Source organism: Mustela putorius, unplaced genomic scaffold, assembly GCF_011764305.1.
Source record: "Mustela putorius furo isolate JIRA1106 unplaced genomic scaffold, ASM1176430v1.1 tig00003898_pilon_pilon_pilon, whole genome shotgun sequence".
Lineage (NCBI taxonomy): Eukaryota > Metazoa > Chordata > Mammalia > Carnivora > Mustelidae > Mustela > Mustela putorius.
In genome coordinates this window covers 9,180,446-9,201,873 of record NW_025422047.1, presented here as the reverse complement: position 1 = coordinate 9,201,873, position 21,428 = coordinate 9,180,446, and the positions used below count along the sequence as shown (strand labels likewise).

At 42.4% G+C, this 21,428-nt stretch overlaps 1 protein-coding gene across 4 annotated transcripts in view; it reads right to left on the bottom strand.

Annotated features, from left to right (window-relative positions):
- CAPN3 (calpain 3) overlaps positions 1-21,428 on the bottom strand; it is a 49,656-nt gene that overhangs the window by 21,290 nt on the left and 6,938 nt on the right. For 3 of the 4 annotated variants that reach the window (XM_004751191.3, XM_004751192.3, XM_004751194.3), the window contains exons 2-3: positions 2,908-2,977; positions 1,188-1,306 (exon numbers count right to left, since the gene is read on the bottom strand). In XM_004751191.3, the coding sequence (XP_004751248.1) occupies positions 1,188-1,306; positions 2,908-2,977 (189 nt within the window). Of the gene's footprint in view, positions 1-1,187; positions 1,307-2,907; positions 2,978-5,489; positions 5,571-21,428 lie in introns of those variants that run through there. The other variant, XM_004751197.3, reaches the window with a different exon arrangement.

Below are 21,428 nucleotides of genomic sequence, written 5' to 3'. Positions count from 1 at the left end.
AATCTGAAGCACACTCCATGCTGAGCGCAAAGACACGGGACTCGATCTCACGGCCCTGAGATCATGACCTGAACCGAAATCGAGAGTTGGCCACTTAACTGACTGAGCCGCCCTGGTGTCCCTGGATGTTGTTCTTTCTTGAACAAATCAGTTTTAACTGAAGAAGGCCAAATAGGGTTTTATTTCCTTTAATGACATTTTCTCCCTTATTGAAAAGAGAGTAAAAATCTACCTGGTTTTTATATATTACGGCCCTTCAGTCATAAGACCTTTTAAATATCAGAGGGAAACTGGCAGCTTGATGGCCCAGGAAGGAAACAAAAATGGGGACCTGGCTGCTTTACCCATGCTCTGGGAGGGTGGGGGGGCAGCAGGACTGAACCTGAACAGAGGCCTTTTCTGAGGTCTTCAGTGCTGACATATAAGGTCAGGAGGAACATCAAGTAATGCTTTGGATTGGTTCTGGGACATTAGGAGCTTCCGGGGCTGGAAATAGGTTGATGCCTCAGAACCCCAGACTCTGCTAGATCCCAACATGTGGAACTCACTTCAGTTCTGGGTCAACACCAGGATTTGGCTCTCTGATAGGACAATCTGGATCTAGAAAATTTCCAGTGGTTTCATTGAATCTGGAAATGAAAGACTCATTTATGGGCTGAACCAGAAGCCTGTGCCCAGACCGACGAGACTTTCCTTCCAGGGCCTAGAAAAGGTGAGTGCAAGATTTCATGCAGACCTGCCTTCAAGGGCAACAAAGAAAAGGAGCCATAGTCAGGCAGGGCGCAGGGCTTTCCCGTTGTGAACCTACAAATTCCCAATGCTAGTATCTTAGGGACCTACTTGAGAAGGGCTGTGAGTAACAACACAGCAGCCAGCCAGCTGGAGAGGCAAAAATAGATCCACAGGCCAGCAAACAGGATGTTTCCTGCCTTTCTGGGGCCTAGCGGAAGGTGGGGGTGTGGGAGGGGTGATGGACTTAGGGGGCAGAGTAAACAACTGCTTCCTCAAAAGGCCTGAGGCCTTAACGGGGTCACTGCCCACAGCCAAGGCTGGGAGGGTGGGTGGAAACTTTCCTGAAGCTGCTGGGAAGTCAAGGCCAGGAGGCGCAGGGGTGTGTGTGTGTGCTGGGGGTTCGGCGGGTGTGTGGATGGCAGCTGGCCCTCTCAACTACACTCCAGTTCCCTCACCTGGAAGTGGAAGATCCCTGCGTAGTTCTCGGTGAAACTCTGATCATGGGGTATGACTCGGAAAAGCAGGCGCTCATTCAGGGTCAGGCAAGCAATAGCTGCGAGAAACCAGCAGTCCCCTGCAGGCAGGCACAGGGCAGAGGTCACCTCCAGGAAAGAGAAAGACCGGATTCCAGCTGACATTTCTATGTCTCTGCCAAATGAGTTCTCTTAGTGTTCACTGTCCTGCTTCCAGAGGTGTCCACCCAGAGCAGCTGGCTAGCAGTCCCTGGACAATTTGGTCAGGGTAACTTCTGACTTTTGACTGGTTCGCCTGAAGGTTGTAGGCAATTCCTCCATCTGTAATATAAGCTCACTTCCTTTTTGGAGCTCAAGGAAGACAGAGCAGTAGTTCAACATTGGGTCATTCTTCCTAACACCTGTATGAAATCTTTGCAGTGGTAATGCATTTCCCCCCTCGGGGTGGAGCCTGGGCATCTGAGGACCACCGGCCAAGCCCCCTGGTACTGGAAGGAAAGTCTGTTAGGCAGATGCCTGGCAACCAGTTTATAGGTGGCATGAATATATTGCTCACAGTGGAAGGAGATGGGGACATTCTCTTATTCCCTGAACTTCCTTTCTGGCAGAGTATGGTATATAGTCATTTTTCTCTCTCTCTCTGTGTGTGTGTGTGTGTGTGTGTGTGAGAGAGAGAGAGAGAGAGAGAGAGAGAGACAGTGAGCACCCAGGGGGCATGCCTGGTACACTGACAGTCACAGAGATGCGCTCTAGGGAGGCTGGTTTAAGTTCTGCAAGGCCCTTGTTTTGCTGTGTGGACGTGATGGCATCCTTGAGCTGGCAGAGGGGAGACCAAGAGCTGTCAGAAGCCCTCCTCCCCACCCTGTCCTGCTCCCCCGTAAGAAGAAGCAAGCCTCCCCTTTGAAACAGTTTCTCTTAGAAGGTCCAGACTATGAGCTCACCCAGGGCTCTATAGGCAGCCTTCTCCAAAGTGTAGGAACCCAGATACTGAAAACCTCTTCAACCTCTCTTTCTGGGGCCAAATTTGTTCCACTGGGTCTTGGATGCTCTTTCTCCTCAAGTTGTAAACTATATCTGTTGATGTTGTCTCCAACTTTGCCTCACAGAGCTTTCCTGCGGTCCACCCTGAAGAGACTACTTCAAGAAGAGCAAAGCTAACCACCGAGACAGAACACTGGACGTGCACCCCCGTGACAACTGTCATCTGTGTGGAGACTCCTTTCATATGGAGTGCTGCTGGGGCAATTTCAACAAGAGTTTGGGTCACAGGTACGCTTTCTGTGTGCAAACAGCTTCCATACAGATTCCAGGGATGTGCCTGGTGTGCAGACAGTTTCAGAGCACTCTTTTAAGGGAGTGGGTACAGTTAGAAGCAAGGCTTTTCTCTTGTGGAGGGAGGTGTGCAGATGGTCTTGAGACTCTCGGGAGGCCTATCTCCCATGACATGACAAAGAACTGATGAGGGATGTGGAAGGAACAGAAAGTAAATGAAGCCATCACTGGCACACAGATACATGGGCATGAAGTAGTGTTCTAAAAACCTTCTCTCGCAAATGCTTTAAGACCCAAACCAGATTACTGTCCCTTCATTTCCTGCAAAGGACCACACCTTTATTGTCCCTTTACTTCCGGTAAAGGGACCACACCTAATCACCCCTTGATTGTCTGGAAAATGACCAGTGACGCCAGGGGACTTGCCTACCTAGATCTCCTTGACAGATGTCAGTTCTGTTGGCTCCACCAATGATAAATCGTGGATTCTCACAAATTTCCTGTGAAACAGAAAAGAAATGACAGTAGTAGGAGCTATTGTTTAGTGAGGTCCATTATGTAAGGTCATACTGACATCCCACATCAGAACCATTGTGTATACCACTCAGATAAGCCCCCAGAAACAGCCTGTGAATTGGACTCCATCATTCTTATTTTTCAGATAAGGAAACCAGGACTCAGAGAGGTTAAGGAACTTGCCCAAGGATATACAGCTAGTCAGTGGTGGAAGCCAAAAACATGCCTCCTTTTCCCACTGTTTTACATTGTTCCCACACGCTGACATACAATCTGTGTAAGGATATACCTGGAGAGGGCAGCGTCAATACCACCTTATTTTTGGAAGGGACAACAGAAAGCAGGGCTGTTGCTTTTTCTTTCTTTCTTTCTTTCTTTTTTCTTCTATGCCAGGAAAATAAGTGCAGGAAGGAAAATAAAGACTTTCTTGTCAAGATGTGGTAACATAGCTATTTAGAGTCAGCATATATCCCAGGGTCTATAGGACTCAAGAGCTGGAGAGAGCAGAGTAAATTTGCTGTGGGCTTTGCAGGTCCCCTGGTCAATTGAGGGTACTTTTTTTTTTTTTAAGTCATCACCACACCCAGTGTAGAGCCCAACTCAGGGCTTGAACCCACAACTCTGAGAGTTCTAGACCTGAGCTGAGATTAGTGCGCCCCAAGGGTACATTTCTTTACTCAAGCTAACCCAGTAAGCACCAGGGCCCGCAGTTTCAGGTTACTACAGATTACGTGCAGTCCACCAGAGGCCAACAGAGGGCGCTCTTGTCTCTCCTGCTATGTCTTAACGCTTTGTTTTTTAACTTGGAAATTCTTGAAATAATTGTAGATTCTTTGTTTTGGTTTTAACACCATTCCTCAGAGTTTGAAGAAATATTGCTATCTCTGTGACCCAGCCCTCCCTCTCTCTGTCTCTCCTTGTGTGTGTGCGCGTGTCTCTCTCCCCCCATGCCCGCCCCCATCATGACAACTCCATATACCCGAGTGAGGAAAGACTTGAAGCTCCCTGTGCTCGGGGATCTCTCCCTCCTACTGGATGGAGTGTCTTGCTTATTAGATCACACCACGTGCACCTCCCATCTGAAACTTAAAGCAATGGAAGGATAAACCCTAAACAAGAATTCCTAAAAAGGTTACCTGTAGGGGGAAGGAGGGAATAAAGTGGTGGGAATAGTGATGAAACTAAAACTGAATATAACTGAAAAAAGTTTTGACTTAGGAACCGAGTAAATTTGTACATAATTAAAAGCCAAGCTGTGCCTGGCTAGCTCAGTCTGTAGAGCGTTGCTATTCTTTCTCAGGGTGGTGACTTCAAGCCCCATGTTGGGCATGGAGCCCTACTTAAAAAAAAAAAAAAACAACTAAAAAATTAAAAGCAAAAATTGAAGGAAAGGAAATTAAAAAACAACAACAACAACAACAACAACAAAAAACAGTGTAAAAGCTAAAAGCAAACTGAAGCAAAGGAGCCTAAGTGCATATCAAGTTGGTGACATAACCTTGCACATAAAAAGAATTCTTTCAAGTGACTTAAAATATAGTATTTGACTCTTTACTCCTCTTGGAATATATCCTAATGTCAAAAACCCAAGCCATAAAGAAATATGAGTCATAAGAAATAATAACAATAATGTCATTATTTCAAAACTTTGACATGTATGCTATATGATAAGAATTTATATTAATATCATTAGGTACCAAGATTTTTTTTTACCATAAGAGAAAATATGTAATATTAAATAATTTAAGTAACAAATCTGCAATGTTAGAGTTGAATTAGATATATAAATATAACTCATGATGTATTTTTTCCCCTAAGAAAATATTTCCTATCTCTCTGCATTAAAAAACTAAACAACTCCCCACCAAAAAAATCCCCCCCCCCCCAAAATTAGAAGCAGTAACTATCTGGTAATAAAGAGAACATCACGTCCAGATTGGGGGGGGGCGGTTGTTGTTGTTTTTAAGATTTTGTTAATATTTTTTAAGTAGTCTCCTTGCCCAGTGTGGGGGTAGATCCCACAACCTTGAGATCAGGAGTCACATGCTTTACTGACCCTGAGATCAGGAGTCACATGCTTTACTGAACCTGACTGAGCCAGGTTCCCCAAGACTGTGGTTTTTAAAAACCATTTCCCACAAAGAAAAGGTAAAACTCATTATTCCAGACAAGACTTCTTCCTCTCTCTCTCCCTTTTTTTTTTTTTTAACATTTTATGTACTTGAGAGAAAGCGTGCCCATGCGGTGGGGTTGGGGAGGGGTTGAGGAAGAAGGAGAAGCAGACACCCCACTGAGCCGGGAGTCAGAGGTTTGACAAGATCCCAAGATCCAGTGATCATGACCTGAGGCAGATACTTAACCAACGAGTCGCCCAGGTGCCCCAAACCTCCTTCCTCTTTAAAAGAAGCCAAGTAAGGTATAGCGGACATGTTTTTTGGTCTCCCCAGTATTTTGCTTCCTTGGAAAATACCCCCTTCTTCCAGGATTGTACCTCACCTTTTCACTGGGGAACAGGTCCACGGTCAAATGGCCCTTCTGATGAGCTTTCCCCTTCACCCAGCTCTAGCCAAATAGTCGGGGCAATTAGTGAATGAGAGAGAACTGGGTCAGGGATGGGCACGTGATCAAATCTGGGCCAATCAGGTAGGCTAAGGCTTTTGTTATAAGGATAGAGGAAAAAAAAAACAGTGGGCCCTTGATCTACCCTGAGATGGGAGGCACTGGACCCTGCACAATCAAAAATCCACATATCACTTTTGACTCCCTAAAAGCTTAATACTAGTAGCCTACTTTTGACTGGAAGCCTTACCAATAAACTAAACAGTCGCTTATTAAACACATATTTTGTATATTATATGTATTCTGTACTGTATTCTTACAATAACATAAGACAAGATGAAAATATTAAGAAAATCATAAGGGAGAGAAAATACATTTAAAGTGCTGTACTGGATTTATATATTTTTTAAAAATCCGTGTATAAGAGGACCTATGCGTTTTAAACAAGGGTCAACTGTACATTCTTCTGCTAGAGTTGCTAAACTGATAGAATGTCAGCCTGAAGCTGCCAAGTGGCACATCTGCCCCTTGCAAAGTTAGTCTGCTTGAGCATAAAGCCAGCTCAGAGGGAACAGATGGGAATAGGGGGAGAGGAAGGAGGTGATGATGGATAGATAAACAAATGATAGATCTACAGATAGACACTATTAGGGACTATGTCTTTTTTTTTTTTTAAGATTTTATTTATTTATTTGACAGAGAGAGATCACAAGTAGACAGAGCGGCAGGCATAGAGAGAGAGGGAAGCAGGCTTCTTGCTGAGCAGAGAGCCCAATGTGAGGCTCGATCCCAGGACTCTGAGATCATGACCCGAGCCGAAGGCAGCGGCCTAACCCACTGAGCCACCCAGGCGCCCCAGGGACTATGTCTTGATGACACGGTTTGAGGGCTGGATTTAGGTGTATCTGAATCCAACATCACCCTTGAACATTCAAATTCTATGAGTTTTTTTTTCTCTTTGGTTTAAGCTATCTTGGGCCTCTCCCACTTGCCAGCTGAAACCCTTGACTACTGGATGTTCTGCCCCGTTATAAGGATTGTATTACATAGTGACTCAAACACAAGACTTATAGCTACATTTTTTAGTTGTTACAGGTATAGCTTCTTCTCCTTGGGACTATGCATTCAGATGCTGGCTTCACCAATTCCAGGACTGGCTACTTGAAAAGGTAGCAGCAACTACTAATTACTCTGGTCATTCATTATCTGTTTGGAGGTCCAGGTATCGGAAGGGAGTTACCTTTTTTTACAGTAGTAGATTCCCCAATATACCACATTTACCTTCAACACTACCTTAGCTATGGTTCACCAAACATGAATTGAGCCCCTAAGTATTCACAGAGCTGGGGGAATTGATACAATACAAATGAGAGATCATCCAGCCTGCCCTCCGGAGAAACCCACAGCCTAGGGGCTCTTAACTGTTTGTCCTCATAAAAGATGTCTGTTCTGTGAGGATCAGTTGCCAAGCTTACTGAAGTTTAATTTATAAACAAGCTTTGGTTTGGCTAAATACCCTCTCCCTACCACCTACTTCTTCCTCTCCCCTTACTTAAAAACACTGCATAAATATCCCCCAGAAGGTTTAAGGCCTGCCTGTGTTGGCTGATAAGAACAAAAGGTAAATTAACCCAGCTCTGTTATTTTAGCTTCTGGACCAAAGATTTCTGGCTCTTCCTTTGGTTATAATTTAGCCTGGAGACTGGATCTGTCAATGATGGAATCCCAGCAATGAACAACAGATGACCATTTCCTCAATCCTTGGGTACCATGGTTCGCACAGTGACTCCAAACTTTTATTGTTTACCTCCATTGGTAAAATATTTTGAACATGCAACCCTATGTAAGTATTCTTACTGGCTTTAAGTTATATATGTGTATATTGATTGTCCTAACATATACTGTGCATTATAAAATAAATAGAAACATACACTTAAAAAGGTGGGGTAAAATAGGTATATGTGGACTTCTGGTTTAGTTCCAACATGTGAAGAGCTTGGAAGTCATTGCTCTTGTCCCCACCACAAGAAAAAGCTGAACAAACTGAAAATCAGCATCTTTGCTTGGACTCATCAGAGAACTGAGATTGTCCACTTGTGTCCATATTGCAGGGCAATCCCCCACCCTGCAATATGGACACAAGTAAAACTAGAAATGTACAGCTGAGATGTGCTTATCTAGAGCAGAAGCTGCTGAAGCCATAAAGTGATGGTAACACTTAACAGGTATTTTGGTTAATTTCTGGAGGCTGAGTGTGAACTAGCATGAGAGTGAGAAACTTCTTGAGGTCAAACTTGGAACAGTCCTCCTCACCTCCCACCCACACATTCATGGTTTTTACTGCCAAAAATCCCACCAAGTTCTCATGGTGAAGGTCTATGAAAGATCCCCCTCTTTTCCAGAGTCTTATCTAAGTTGGGGGAAGGACACTGAGTCCCTTCCAGCCCCCTTTAGCCTTCCTTTCTCACCTAAGAAGGGGTGGGTGGGAAGAATGCTATAGAGTGGGGAAATGTGTATGAAGGTCACATGGGCCCATTCAAAGATGGAGATTTAGTCATTAGATTATGGAACACTTCCCCTCCCCCCTCAACACCCCATCAACAGGGCTTCATTGTAATAACAACCACTTAGAGCTGAAGACCTTCAAGGTGCAAACACTGATGGGGAGGACTTAGGAAAGCCCAAAGGCAAGAGAAGGGTGAGGCGAGGGGCAAAACAAAAATACTAGAGGTATTTGAAGGTCTGGTCCTTACAGATATTGGAGGCATTAAACACCACACAGCTCCTAGTCAGCCTAACATAAATCTTCACACCAAAGGCTTCTCCATCCCATTTCTTACTACTGCACACAACTTGTCTGGCTTTCAGCAAAAACTGCAAAGGATGCCAAAAGGCAAACAAAAATAGCCTAAAGGATATGACACAGATGTTCAAAATCACCAGGCAGGAATCATTATTATAATAACCATGATGAGTATGTCAAGGAGTCTAATGGAAAAAGTAGATAATGTGCAAGAAAAGATGGGTTAATATAAGCAGGGAGATGGAAACACGAAGAAAGAATCAGAAGGAAATGATGTAAATAAAAACCACTATAACATATATTTCATCGGCTCAACCACAAACTGGGTAAGACAAGGGGGGAAAAGCAGTAAGACTGAAGGCGAGACAAGAGGAACATCCCAAAGTTAATGCAAAGGGAAAGATAACGGAAAATCCCAAAGCCCCAAAACCCGAAGCAGAACATTCAAAAAAACTGTGGGATAATTTCAAAAGGTGTAACACATGCGTAACCAAATACTAGAGGAAAAGAAAGAGCAGAAGAAATACCTGAAGTAACAGTGGCCAAGAACTTTACAAAATTGATGACAGATACCAAACCACAGATTCAGAAAGCTCAAGGAACATCAAAGGGTGTAAATGCCACCAAAATACAACAACATAAAACTGTACTTAGGCATATTGTATTCAAACTGCAGATAATCAGAGACCAAAAAAATGTTGTAAGAAGCCAAGAGGGGAAAAATACCTTTCCTATAGAGGAACAAAGATAATAATTACAGCAGACATCTCTTCAGAAGCCATGCACACAAGAAAGACTGGATTGAAAATAATTAACTATTAACTATTAATTAATTATTAAGTAAGCTCCACACTGGGGCTTGAACCCCTGATCCTGAGATCAAGATCTGAGTTGAAATCAGGAGTAGGATGCTTAACTGACCAAGCCACCCAGCTGACCCTGGACTGAAATATTTAAATTGGTGAAAGAAAAATCCAACAAACTTGAATTCTATATGTAAGAAATTATCTTTCAAAACTGAGGGAGAGGAGCACCTGGGTGGCTCAGTGGGTTAAGCCTCTGCCTTCGGCTCAGGTCATGATCTCGGGGTCCTGGGATCGAGCCCCACATCGGGCTCTCTGCTCAGCGGGGAGCCTGCTTCCTCCTCTCTCTCTGCCTGCCTCTCTGCCTACTTGTGCTCTCTGTCTGTCAAATAAATAATTAAAATATTTTTTAAAAACTGAAGGAGAAATAAATACTTTCTCAGACAAGCAAAACCGGAGAGAATTCATTGCCAGTGGACTTGTCTTTAAAGACATGTTAAAAGAAGTGCTTCAGAGAGGAGGAAAATGATAGAGGTGAGAAACGTGGACCTACATAAATAAAGGAAGAAAGAGCTCAGAGAAGGAATAAATGAAGGTAGAATAAAACTAGTATTTTTCTTATTCTTAATCTAAAGATAACTTTATTTAAAGTAATAATAATAACAACAACAGTGTGTTGAGTAATGATAGTGTATGCATAGGTGAAATGAATGAAGGGAAGCCAGGGAGGAGCTGGGCATTTTCTATGATCAAGTGTTAGACTGCATATATAATGGCATAGTGTTATTTGAAGGTGGAATTAGACTAGTTGTACATGTATATTGGAAACTATAGCATAACTGTTAACATTAAAACAAGTATAACTGATACACTTAAGAGAGGGGATAAAATGGAATCATGTAGAATATTAAATTACTAAAAAAGCAGAAGAGGGGGGAGAGGAGAAGCAAAGAACAATGGTAACAAATAGAAAACAGTTGCAAGCATGGTAGATAGGAATCTAGCTGTATCATGATCACTTAAATATGAATGGTCTAAATCCGCCAATGAAAAGATAGAGATTGTGAATGTGGATAGAAAAGAGACCTGTCTGTATGTTGTCTACAAGAGACTCCCTTTAAGTGTAAAGCCTTGGGGAGCTAGAGAAGGATATGCCATGCTAGCACTCATCAAAGGGAAACTGGAGTAGCTGTATTAATTTCAGATGAAGCCGACTTCATAGCGAAGAATATTAGAGATAAAGAGGTGTATCACATAATGAGAAAGGAAGCAATTCTCCAAGAAAACACATAATCCTAAATGTGGATGCATCACTTTGCTTTGTGAGAAGTCTGGCCGGTCAGCATGGACCTTCCTGCTTAAACAGAAGCGGCGCATCCCTAAGGAGACAGCCTCAGGCGCAAGGTTCACAAGGCAACTCCAGCCTCCCACAACCTCCTGTTTCTTAACGGTTCACCACCTTCCATGGAACTCTCCTTGAACTGTGAGCCTCAGGGCTCGTAGCCACTCCACTTTCCCCTCCCCAGAACACCTACTCTCAAGAAGACATGATTATCAATTAATGCTTACTATTTTACTATGCATTAAAGCCAACGTGTTAGCTCTCTTAAAAATATTCACAGGCTCCAAGACCTCTAGACCGTTAGAGTAACCTCTTGTTCGGGAATAGAAAATAACATGTCCAGTTTCAGGAGGAAGCAGGAAAGCATTCTGGGGGCACATGGGTCAGAGAACCTTGATGAACCCCTCACTCAGGTAGAGAACCCATGGCTTCAAGGCTCTGGACCACCTGATCTCCTGTCCCCAAGAACTGAGTCCTGAAGCCCCAACCCTCCCATCCCTACCTTTGGCCTTTTCCAGGTGATGGCCTTCATCTTGGTTTTCTGGCTCAGCTCATGGGAGCCTAGGGCCTGAACCCCTGCTGGGAACACACAGTCTTCAAAGAGGCACTTCTGAGCTAGGCACCGTCGTCTGAGAACCAGGAAATCCTGCCCCTCAAACTTGAGGGGCTGTGTGACAGTGCCCTCTCCATTTCTCCTGTCCCGCTCCCTGATCACGCGGTCACAGAAGAACCCTGGCAGCAGGTAGGGCATGGTGACCGCTCAGGGAGTAGAGCTAGGCCTTCGCTGTGGCCTCTCTCCCCCTGCACCCTCCGTCCAGGCCTAATCCTCCCATGAATGGGCCGAAGCCTATATAGCTCCTCCACCCTCAGCAGCGCGATGCAAATGAACACAGCCCAGAGAAAGGCCGTGGTCAGAGTCAGCAGCTTTGGCTGGAGGCCCCTGAGCCCACGGTCAAGGGGCAACACCATGCCAGTGAGAGAGGGAGCCAGCAAAGGGAGTGAGAGAGCCAGGGACAGCCCCAGGACAGGCCACAATGGCTTGGAGACCTGTAGGCTACTTCCACCAGCCTTGCTGGGATTCTTTCTTTAAAAAGAAAAAATATAATTACCAAGAGGCTTACCCTGCCTCAGCAAAAGGCATTCATGCCTTTGACACGGCGGCCAATGGGATATAGCATGGGGCCTTCGAAACATGCTGTATACACTAATCGTATACAGGCTGCTGAATGCATAGAAGGAATCTGCTCCAAGCCATTGTCTGAGGTTAATGAAGCCTTCATTCTCCTGATGTCCCTGCCCCAGCCCCCCAAAGACCTTGACTAGCCATTCAGAGACTCTAATCTGTGGAGGGTGGGTAACTCAACTTCAAACGCAAGTCCCTGTTGGAGCGGGCCCCGTGGCAACAAGCAAGCTTCCACCGCTACAAGCTCAGAACCTTTGAGGCAGAAAACGTGGTTGGGGAGGGAAGGCTTCATGTGCGTCAGAATTACGTTCATAAGAAAGCCCAGCTTTTTCAAAGTTTTACCGTGCTTAGATGGAGAGCTCGAATAAAAGCTGGGAGGCAATGCGGGGGGACATTGGGGCCTGGCAGTCTCTCTCTAGGGGGATGCTGGCCCTGTCCTGTCACTGACTCCTACCAGCCCACACCAACCCTGGGCTGGGTGGTCTTTGGACGACCTGCACCTGGGATGCCTGTTTAAAATGCAGATTCTCAGGCTTCACCCTGGACCCAAGGATTCAAATATTCTTGGTAGGGGTCTGGGATTCTTCAGTTTGAAGAAGGATCCCAGGAGATTCTTACATCCACTGGGGTTTGATCCATGACATTAGCATTACAGAGTAGCGTAATAGCTCAATGTAATTTTGGGGTCAGTTCTTTTAAGAAATAAGCATATTTTTATTACATTTATATACAAACAAAGTTTTTTAAAAAAATTAAACAATACAAAAGATACATAGAGGAATAGCAGTCTCTTGCCCTGTAAATCCCTCTCCTCAGAGACAGCTGCTTTTAATTCTTTTTTCTTTTAAGATTTTATTTATTTATTTATTTATTTAGAGAGCGAGAGTCGGGGGAGGGGCAGAGAGAGAAATTTATTTAGACAGCTGCTTTTAATTCTTTTTTCTTTTAAGATTTTATTTATTTATTTAGAGAGCGAGAGTCGGGGGAGGGGCAGAGAGAGAGACTCTTAAGCAGACTGTGCTGAGTGTGGAGCCTGACTTGGGGCTTGATCTTATGACCCTGAGCCAAAATCAGGAGTCAGACGCTTAACCAACTGAGCCACCAAGGCACCCCCACTTTTAATTCTTTAAGCAATTTTTCTGGTATTTACCTCTATATTTCTAAATAATACCTTTTTTAAAAAGATTTTATTTATTTATTTGACAGAGATCATAAGTAGGCAAAGAGGCAGGCAGAGAGGAGGGGGAAGCAGGCTCCCTGCTGAGCAGAGAGCCCAATGTGGGGCTCCATCCCAGGACCCTGGGATCATGACCTGAGCCAAAGGCAGAGGCCTTAACCTACTGAGCCACCCAGGTGCCCCCTAAATAATATCTTTATATTATTACTTTTAATTTATTGTTATTATATTTTGAGTCCAGTCTTTTTTTTATTAAAAGATTTTATTTATTTATTTGACAGAGATCACATTATTTTGACAGAGATCATGAGTAGGCAGAGGGGCAGGCAGAGAGAGAGGGGGGAAGCAGGCTCCCTGCTACTGGATGCAGGGCTCAACCCCAGGACCCTGAGACCATGACCTGAGCTAAAGGCAGGTCTTTACTCACTGAGCCACCCAGGTGCCCCTAAGATTCAGGCTTTCATCATGGCTCCCTCTTTACTTTTTTAAAAAAAGATTTATTTATTTACTTATTTATTTGAGGGGGTGGGGGCATGAGCACAGTGGGGAGGGGCTGAGGGAGAGAGAGAGAGTCCCCAGCAGACTCTAGGCTGAGCACAGAGCCTGACGTGGGACTTGATCTCAGAATCCTGAGATCACTGCCCAAGTCAAAACCAGGAGTCGGAGACCCAACTGACTGAGCAACACAGGTGGTCTTAATTTATTATTTTTAGAAACTATCTGCAGCTTTCCTATTCTGACAAATGAGATTTAGTTTTCTCACATTATGCTTTGCCCACCATCTTCCCAAAATAGTTATGCCATAAATTTTGGTTAAATTAGAATTCAGTATTTACTTGAGTATGATTAGTTGCCTATTCACTTCTTAGCTAAGTGCTATGCTGTATTACATTTCCTTTCTGTAGAAATGCTTTTTTCTCTTATTCTTTATAACTCTTTGATTTTCTATGTATTTATAAATGCTTTCCCTCAGCAGCAGTTTCTCCAAATACTTAAACTCATCAGATAACCTAGTGGTTCCACTGTTCTCCCGCTAAGGCCTTCCTTTGCAGCTTCATTCTCCCGTAGAGCCTGGACTGGCTGCTCTCCAGGTTAGGAGAGGTGACCTGGGACTGACTGTCCCTTTCTGGGTGGAATTTCATTTCCCGGAACTTAACTCTTCTTTAGTTTACTCCTTGATTGAATTGGCAAACAACTTGGAGCTTCCTAAGAAAGTATGGATGGGAAGTACATCACCCGAGTCCTTGCCCAGCTAACTCTGATTTCCACTCTTTTTACATATATGATTTTTAATTTTTTTACTAACATATAATGTATTATTAGCCCCAGGAGTTGAGGTCTGTGAATCACCAGGTTTACACACTTCACAGCACTCACCACAGCACACACCTTTCCCAACATCCATAACCCAACCATCCTCTCCCTACCTCCCTACCCCCTCCCCTGTAACCCTCAGTTTGTTTTGTGAGATTAAGAGTCTCTCACAGGGGGCGCCTGGGTGGCTCAGTGGGTTGAAGCCTCTGCCTTCGGCTCAGGTCATGATCCCGGGGTCCTGGAATCAAGTCCCGCATCGGGCACTCTGCTCAGCAGGGAGCCTGCTTCCTCCTCTCTCTCTGCCTGCCTCTTTGCCTACTTGTGATCTCTCTCATTCAAATAAATAAATAAAATCTTTAAAAAAAAAAAAAAAGAGTCTCTCACGGTTTGTCTCCCTCCCCATCCCATCTTGTTTCATTTATTGCTTTTCTACCTCCCAAACCCCCCACGTTACCTCTCAACTTCCTCCTATCAGGGAGATCACATGATAATTGTATCTCTGATAGACTTATTTCGCTCAGCATAATACCCTCTAGTTCCATCTGAATTCTACTTTTGCGCGTGAATGAGAATTTGGCTAGGTACTTTAAGTTGAAAAGCATTTTCCAGAATTTTTACGGGATGGTCATTGCTTCTAGCATATGGTATTGTTGAGAAATATGGTATAACCTGATGAGCATTCCTTTGCATGTGACCTATCATTTCCCTCTGAAAGCTTTAAGGGTTTTCTATACTTCTCTCCTATTCCTCCTTCCACCAGTTCCAAAAGCCACATCTATGTGCTTTGGTATGAGTTTATTTTTTAAATTCTTTGTGCTGAGCACTCAGTGACTCCTTTCAATATGGAGACTTTTGGTCTCAGTTCCAGAATATTTTTATATTATTCCTTTTCATTTCTCTCCCTTTCAATTCTTTCTTTCTTTCCTTCCTTCCTTCCTTCCTTTTTCCTTTCTTTTTTTTGAAACTTCTAAAAATCAGATCTTAAATGTCCTCTAATTTTATTGTATTTTCCTAATTGGGTTTGTTCTACATCCTAGATTTCCTTGATTTTATATTTTAACCCTGCTATTAAAACTTTAAATTTCAACTCTCATAGTTTTCTACAGTATATTATTTATATTATATATTTATATAATGAAAAGTTTCAGAACTACAGAAAAGTTTAAAGAACAAACATCCACATAGTTTACATTTAGATTCAATAATTGTTAACATTTTGTCATCTTTGTTTTACCTATCTATATATGTATATATAGATCTTCTTTTTTCTTTCTTTCTTTTTTTTTTTTTGCCTAACTATTTGGAAGAATGTTGACAGTATCATGACACCTCACACCTAAATACTTGGAAACATATATAGGATACAGCAGGCATCTCCTAAGGACAAGAGCACTTTCTTACTGACTGTAATGCCCTTATCACTAAGAAAATTAACTATGATTCTCTAATATTATCCAAGATCTATATCCATATGCTAATTTCTTCCGTTGTTCCCCAAATCTTTTATAGCTTCCTTTAAAAAAAGATTTTATGTATTTTTTTGAGAGAATGAGAAAGAGAGAGCATAGCAGGGGTGAGGGGAGGGGCAGAGGGAGAAGCAGACTTCCCACTGAACAGGGAGTCACACATGGGACTCCATCCTAAGACTCCTGAAATCACCACCTGAGCCAAAGGCAGATACTTAACTAACTGAGCCACCCAGGCATCCCTATAGCTGCTTTTCTTTGAACTAGAATCCAATTAGTTTCACACATTGAAATTTAATAATTTAATAATCAGATTGGAGGTTCCTGGGTGGCTCAGTCAGTTAAGCATCTGCCTTCAGCTCAGGTCAAGATTCCAAGGTCTTGGGATGGAGCTCCATGTCAGGCTCTCCACTCAGCAGGGAGTCTGCTTCTCCCTCTGCTCCTCCCCTCACCCCTGCTCATGCTCTTTCTCTCTCATTCTGTCAAATAAATGCATAAAATATTTTTTAAAAAATTGTAATATTTTCTATTTTTTAAGGTTGTAAATCAATACAGAACTCAAATTATGCACAACAATAGCAGATGAATTGGTAGAGGAGTAATTGGAGTCAAAGTGCCTCGTGGTCCTCATACTGTTTGAGGAAAATAAAGCTTTTGATCAATTTCAGGCTTTGTCAAGATGAAATTTATGTTAATATTTAGGGCAACCACTGAAAAAAACAGAAATAGTCAATAACTTCTGAACTTGTAGAAAGAAAAGAAAACAATAAAACACTTTTACATTTTTCAGGGGAGGGGGACAGGAAGAGGGAGAGAGAGACTCTTAAGTGGGCTCCACACCCAGCATGGAGCTTGACCTGAAGCTTGATCTCATAACTTTGAGATCTTGACCTGAGCCAAAATCAAGAGTTAGACCCAGGGACACCTGGATGGCTCAGTCATTAAGCATCTGCCTTTAGGTTAGGTCAGGGCATGATCGCAGGGTCCTGGAATCAAGTCCTGTATCAGGCTCCTTGCTCAGCTGGGAGCCTGCTTCTCCCTCTGCCAGCCATTCCCCCTGCTTGTGCTCTCTCTCTCTCTGGCAAATAAACAAATAATAAAATCTGTTAAAAAAAAAAAAAGAGTTGGAGACTTATCTGATTGAGCCACCCAGGCTCCTGGAGAAAACACCTTTAATACATTTTTTAAAAGGCAGAGAGAGGAAAAATGAACATTTAAAGAAGCACTATCAACAGAAAGGTTATGGTTAAGATGATAGAAATAAATCCAATATATATCAATGTTCATAATCAGTTTAAATGGACTAAAGCCTTCAGTTAAAAGACAAAGGCTTTTAGATTGGAAATTTTTTTTTTAAACTCTAAGCAGTTTATAGGAAACACAACCAAGATATGAGGTCACGGAAATCTATAGCAGGTCTATTCAACAGTGAAACACTAGCATTGACTGGAATTCTGTTATTTCCTTTATTATTTAAATAAATTTAAAGTAACCAATTCTGTTATCTCCTTTATTATTAACAAGATGCTGGAGAGTTTAGCCAGTGCAGTAAAACAAGAATTAGGTTGCTGAATACAGTTGTGCATAATGTACTGGGTCACCCTGCCATGAGTTACAAATGGCCTAACTATACAGAAACAGAACTTACAGACAAATAACTTGGGATCTACAGTTAAATTGTTAGAATTACTAGGAGTTTAGCAAATATACTGGATATAAAAGTCAAATGCATGTTTATGTCTGAGAAATTGAGTACATTTTTAAAGAAAGAAGCCCTTTCTAAAAACAACAAAAATAAAAGATGCTTAGGAAGAAATCTGACAAAGGATGTTCAAGACGTTTACAGAGAAATTATCAAAGAACTTGATTAAAAGGTACTGAAGGAGGGGTACATGGGTGGCTCAGTCAGCTGAACGTCTACCTTCGGGTTGGGTCATGATCTTGGGGTCCTAGGATAGAGCCCCACATCAGATTCCCTGCTTAGTGGGAAGCCTGTTTCTCCCTCTGCCTGCCACTCATGTTTCTCTATCTCTCTCTGTCAAATAAATAAATGATATCATTTTTTAAAAGATACTAAAGGAGACCCAATTAAATGGAGAGACATCCCTTTTTCATCCATAGGAAGACTAAATATTGTCAAAGAAACGCATTTTTTCCAGGTTGATTCAGTGCAATTTCAGTAAAAGTCCCCTCAGGAATTTTTGTAGAACTCAACACCCTGATTCTAAAATTTAAGTGGAAAGGCAAAGAGCCAGATAGGGTTAAAACAATACTGAAAAGGAAAAACAAGTTGGGTGTATTTGCTCTACTGCAAGACTTATTGGCACAAGGTGTGGAGCTGGTACAAAGATCAATAAACACAAGTAGAACACGGTAGAGAGCACAGAAACAGAACTACACATTGTTAGACATTTAATCTATTTAAAAAATGATTTTGCAAAATAGCAGAGAAAGGATTTGAAGAAAAAAAAAGTTGTGCTGGGAATTTTAATCATCCACATGGAAAAGCAACAAAATATGATCCCTGTCTTATATAAGAAAAATCATTTCTAGATAGATGATAGACCCAAATATAAAGGCAGAAAAATTGTTTCTAAATGATAATAAAGAAGAATGACTTTGGTTTAGGAAAATTTTAAAAAATTTTTAAAATTTTAATTTTAATTTTTTTGAGAGAGAGACAGAGCATGTATGCAAGCAAGCAGGGATAGGGGTGGAGGGGCAGAGGGAGCAGGAAAGAGAGAATCTTGAGTAGGCTCCACACCCAAGGTGAACCCAGTGTAGGCCTTGATCACACGACCCTGAGATCATGACTTGACCCAAAATCAGGAGTTGGAAGCTTAACTGACAGGGCCTCCCAGGTGCCCCTAGGAAAAACTTTCTTAACAGAACATAAAAAGCACTAGCTATATAGGAAAAAATATATATATATATATGTATATATACATATATATATAAAGAATAACTTAGAACTTTTATTAAGAGCTTTTAATTAAGAATTTATAAAATAGGGGAACCTGGGTGATTCAGTGGGTTAAAGCCTCTGCCTCTGGCTCAGTTCATGGTCCCAGGTCTTGGGATCGAGCCCCACATCGGGCTCTCTGCTCAGCAGGGAGCCTGCTTCCCTTCCTTTCTCTCTGCCTGCTTGTGATCTCTGTCAAATAAATAAATAAAATCTTAAGAAAAAGAATTTATAAAATAAGAAAACCCTTAAAACAGTGAATAGGCAAGTCACAAAGTGGGAGAAAATATATTTTTTTAAGATTTTATTTATTTGAGAGGGAGGGAGTGCACAAGCAGGGGAGGAGCACAGGGAGAGGGAGAGGGACAAGCAGACTCCCTGCTGAGCATGGAGCCTTATGCAGGACTTGACCCAAGGCCTCTGGAGATCATGACCTGAGCTGAAGTCAGATGCTTAGCAGACTGAGCCACCCAGGGACCTTGAGAAGATATTTATAACACATCTAACCAATAAGCAATCAGTATCCAAAGATGTCTACAATTCAAGTTGAACAAGACCAACTCAATAGAAAAACTAGCAAAGACAGGTATTTAATGGACAGTGAGATAACAAATGGTCAAGAAATACATGAACATGAACAGATGCTCTGCCTCATTCATAATCAGGAAAATGCATCTTTTCATACATTCCTTGGCTATTTCTGTCCCTGACCCTCCCATTTCCAGCATTTTACTGCTAAGTTATTTCAGCTTCCTCACTATGATATCTACAGCTCTGTCACAGTCAGAAGGAGCTGCTGTCTTGTGGAATATAAGGGGAGGCAGTCCTAACTATTTACTGAATTTTCACTTTCACCAGAACTTACCTCCCCCACCATGGTGCCATCATGACTACTAAATTGAGAGCGGGCTCTCAATGGGGTACCTCATTTTTCCTTTGATTTACCATCATCATTCTTTATTGACTCACTGTGCTCAGTATGTCATTTACAACATGCCATTTAATCCTTACAACAACTCTATGGAAGTAAGGATTTTCTGGTTTTCTATATTCTTTTCATAGATGAGGAAACTGAGACCTGAAAATGGCCTGCTTCGCTCTCTCCTCTGCCCCTCCCCCCGGCTTGTGCCCTCTCTCACTATTTCTCTCTCACATATAAATAAAATCTTAAAAAAAATAAATAAAAAGATGACTGGGAGCACAACAAATGACACAGGTAGCTTGTAGGGGCCTCCCACTGTCCAAAGATGAAACAGTTCGAACATCAAAAAAAAATCATGATGTAATGGATTAAAACATGTTGTAATGTTTCCTGCTAATCATACCCTTAATAGGGTATTGTTTTAAGTTGTGATGTTAAAGAATACAGAGAACAGGGATGCCTGGGTGGCTCAGTTGTTAAGCGTCTGCCGTTGGCTCAGGTCATTATCCCAGGATCCTGGGGTGGAGCCCCGTATTGGGCTCCCTGTTCTGCTGGGAGCCTGCTTCTCCCTCTCCTACTCCCCCTGCTTATGTTCCCTCTCTCATTGTGTCTCTCTCTGTCAAAAAAATAAATAAAATGTTTAAAATAAAGGATACAGAGAACATAGAAATTACAATCCATTCTTGTTATTCGTGGTAGTTATGTTTTATAATGGTGCTGTGAATGCTGAATTAGTGAGTAGGAATCATTGCTCTTGGAGGAAATACAGGATTAGATTCCTGTGAGTGTCTAGCCACATTTTTATCAACTGATGAGTACACATTCTTCAGTGTGTTTCTGTTTAAAGACACCTTATTTAATCTATTTTACTGAGTCATTAACTTTGAACTCACAGCCAACAGCACCAAAATTTCAGTGTGAATGACTCTAACACATTTCTTTTCTCCCTAAGGCACACCGTGGATTTCTTGCACTTAGGAACACAAGACAGCACTTCATAGTTTAAACAGAGGAAATCACCGATAAGAAGTGCAAAAAATGTGAAAAACGGGATGCTATGTAGACTATGAAAAGGACACCCATTTACAGTATGAGGGCTAAGATGAGAAAGCCCAGTGTCATCCTGATTTCATCTGGGAATGTGCCTAGGGGGCGACTCAAAATTTTCACTGCCCTATGCATGTCTGCAAATGACCACAGAAACACCATAAATGCTGATTTTAGGGTTACAAATTAATTTTAGTGCGTAGGTAAATTCAGAATCCATGAATAATGAGGATTGGCTGTATATAGATCATGGCACTGACCTCCCCCGTGTTGGAAAAACCACATTTACAGGGTATGAGTTGAAACATCTAAAGGAAGGATAAGATTATTCACAAACAAGGAGTATGACTATGTACAGGAAATCTGCTGTCTCTATTTCACTATCTTCTGGGTCAGACTAGAGAGAAGGTGCAAAAGTTGTGGCCAGGAGATTTCTGGCTAGAAGTAAGGATGAACATTCAGGACGTGAGAGGTACGCATAGAATATAAGCAGGTTATCGAAGGGGCTGAGGGTGTCTGTTTTCCCTTCAAAACTTTGAATTCAGGGAAGGAACACATCTTCCTGGAATGGCTGAAAGCTATTCCCAAACATCCCAAACCATCCTAACATTTATAAGTTTTTTTTTTTAAAGATTTTATTTATTTGACAGACAGAGATCACAAGTAGGCAGAGAGGCAGGCAGAGAGAGAGGATGAAGCAGGCTCCCCGCTGAGCAGAGAGCCCAATGCGGGGCTCCTTCCCCGGACCCTGGGATCACGACCTGAGCTGAAGGCAGAGGCTTTAACCCACTGAGCCACCCAGGCGCTCCACATTTATAAGTTTTTGATAGCAGTTTTAATACTGTGTTCTGGGGGAT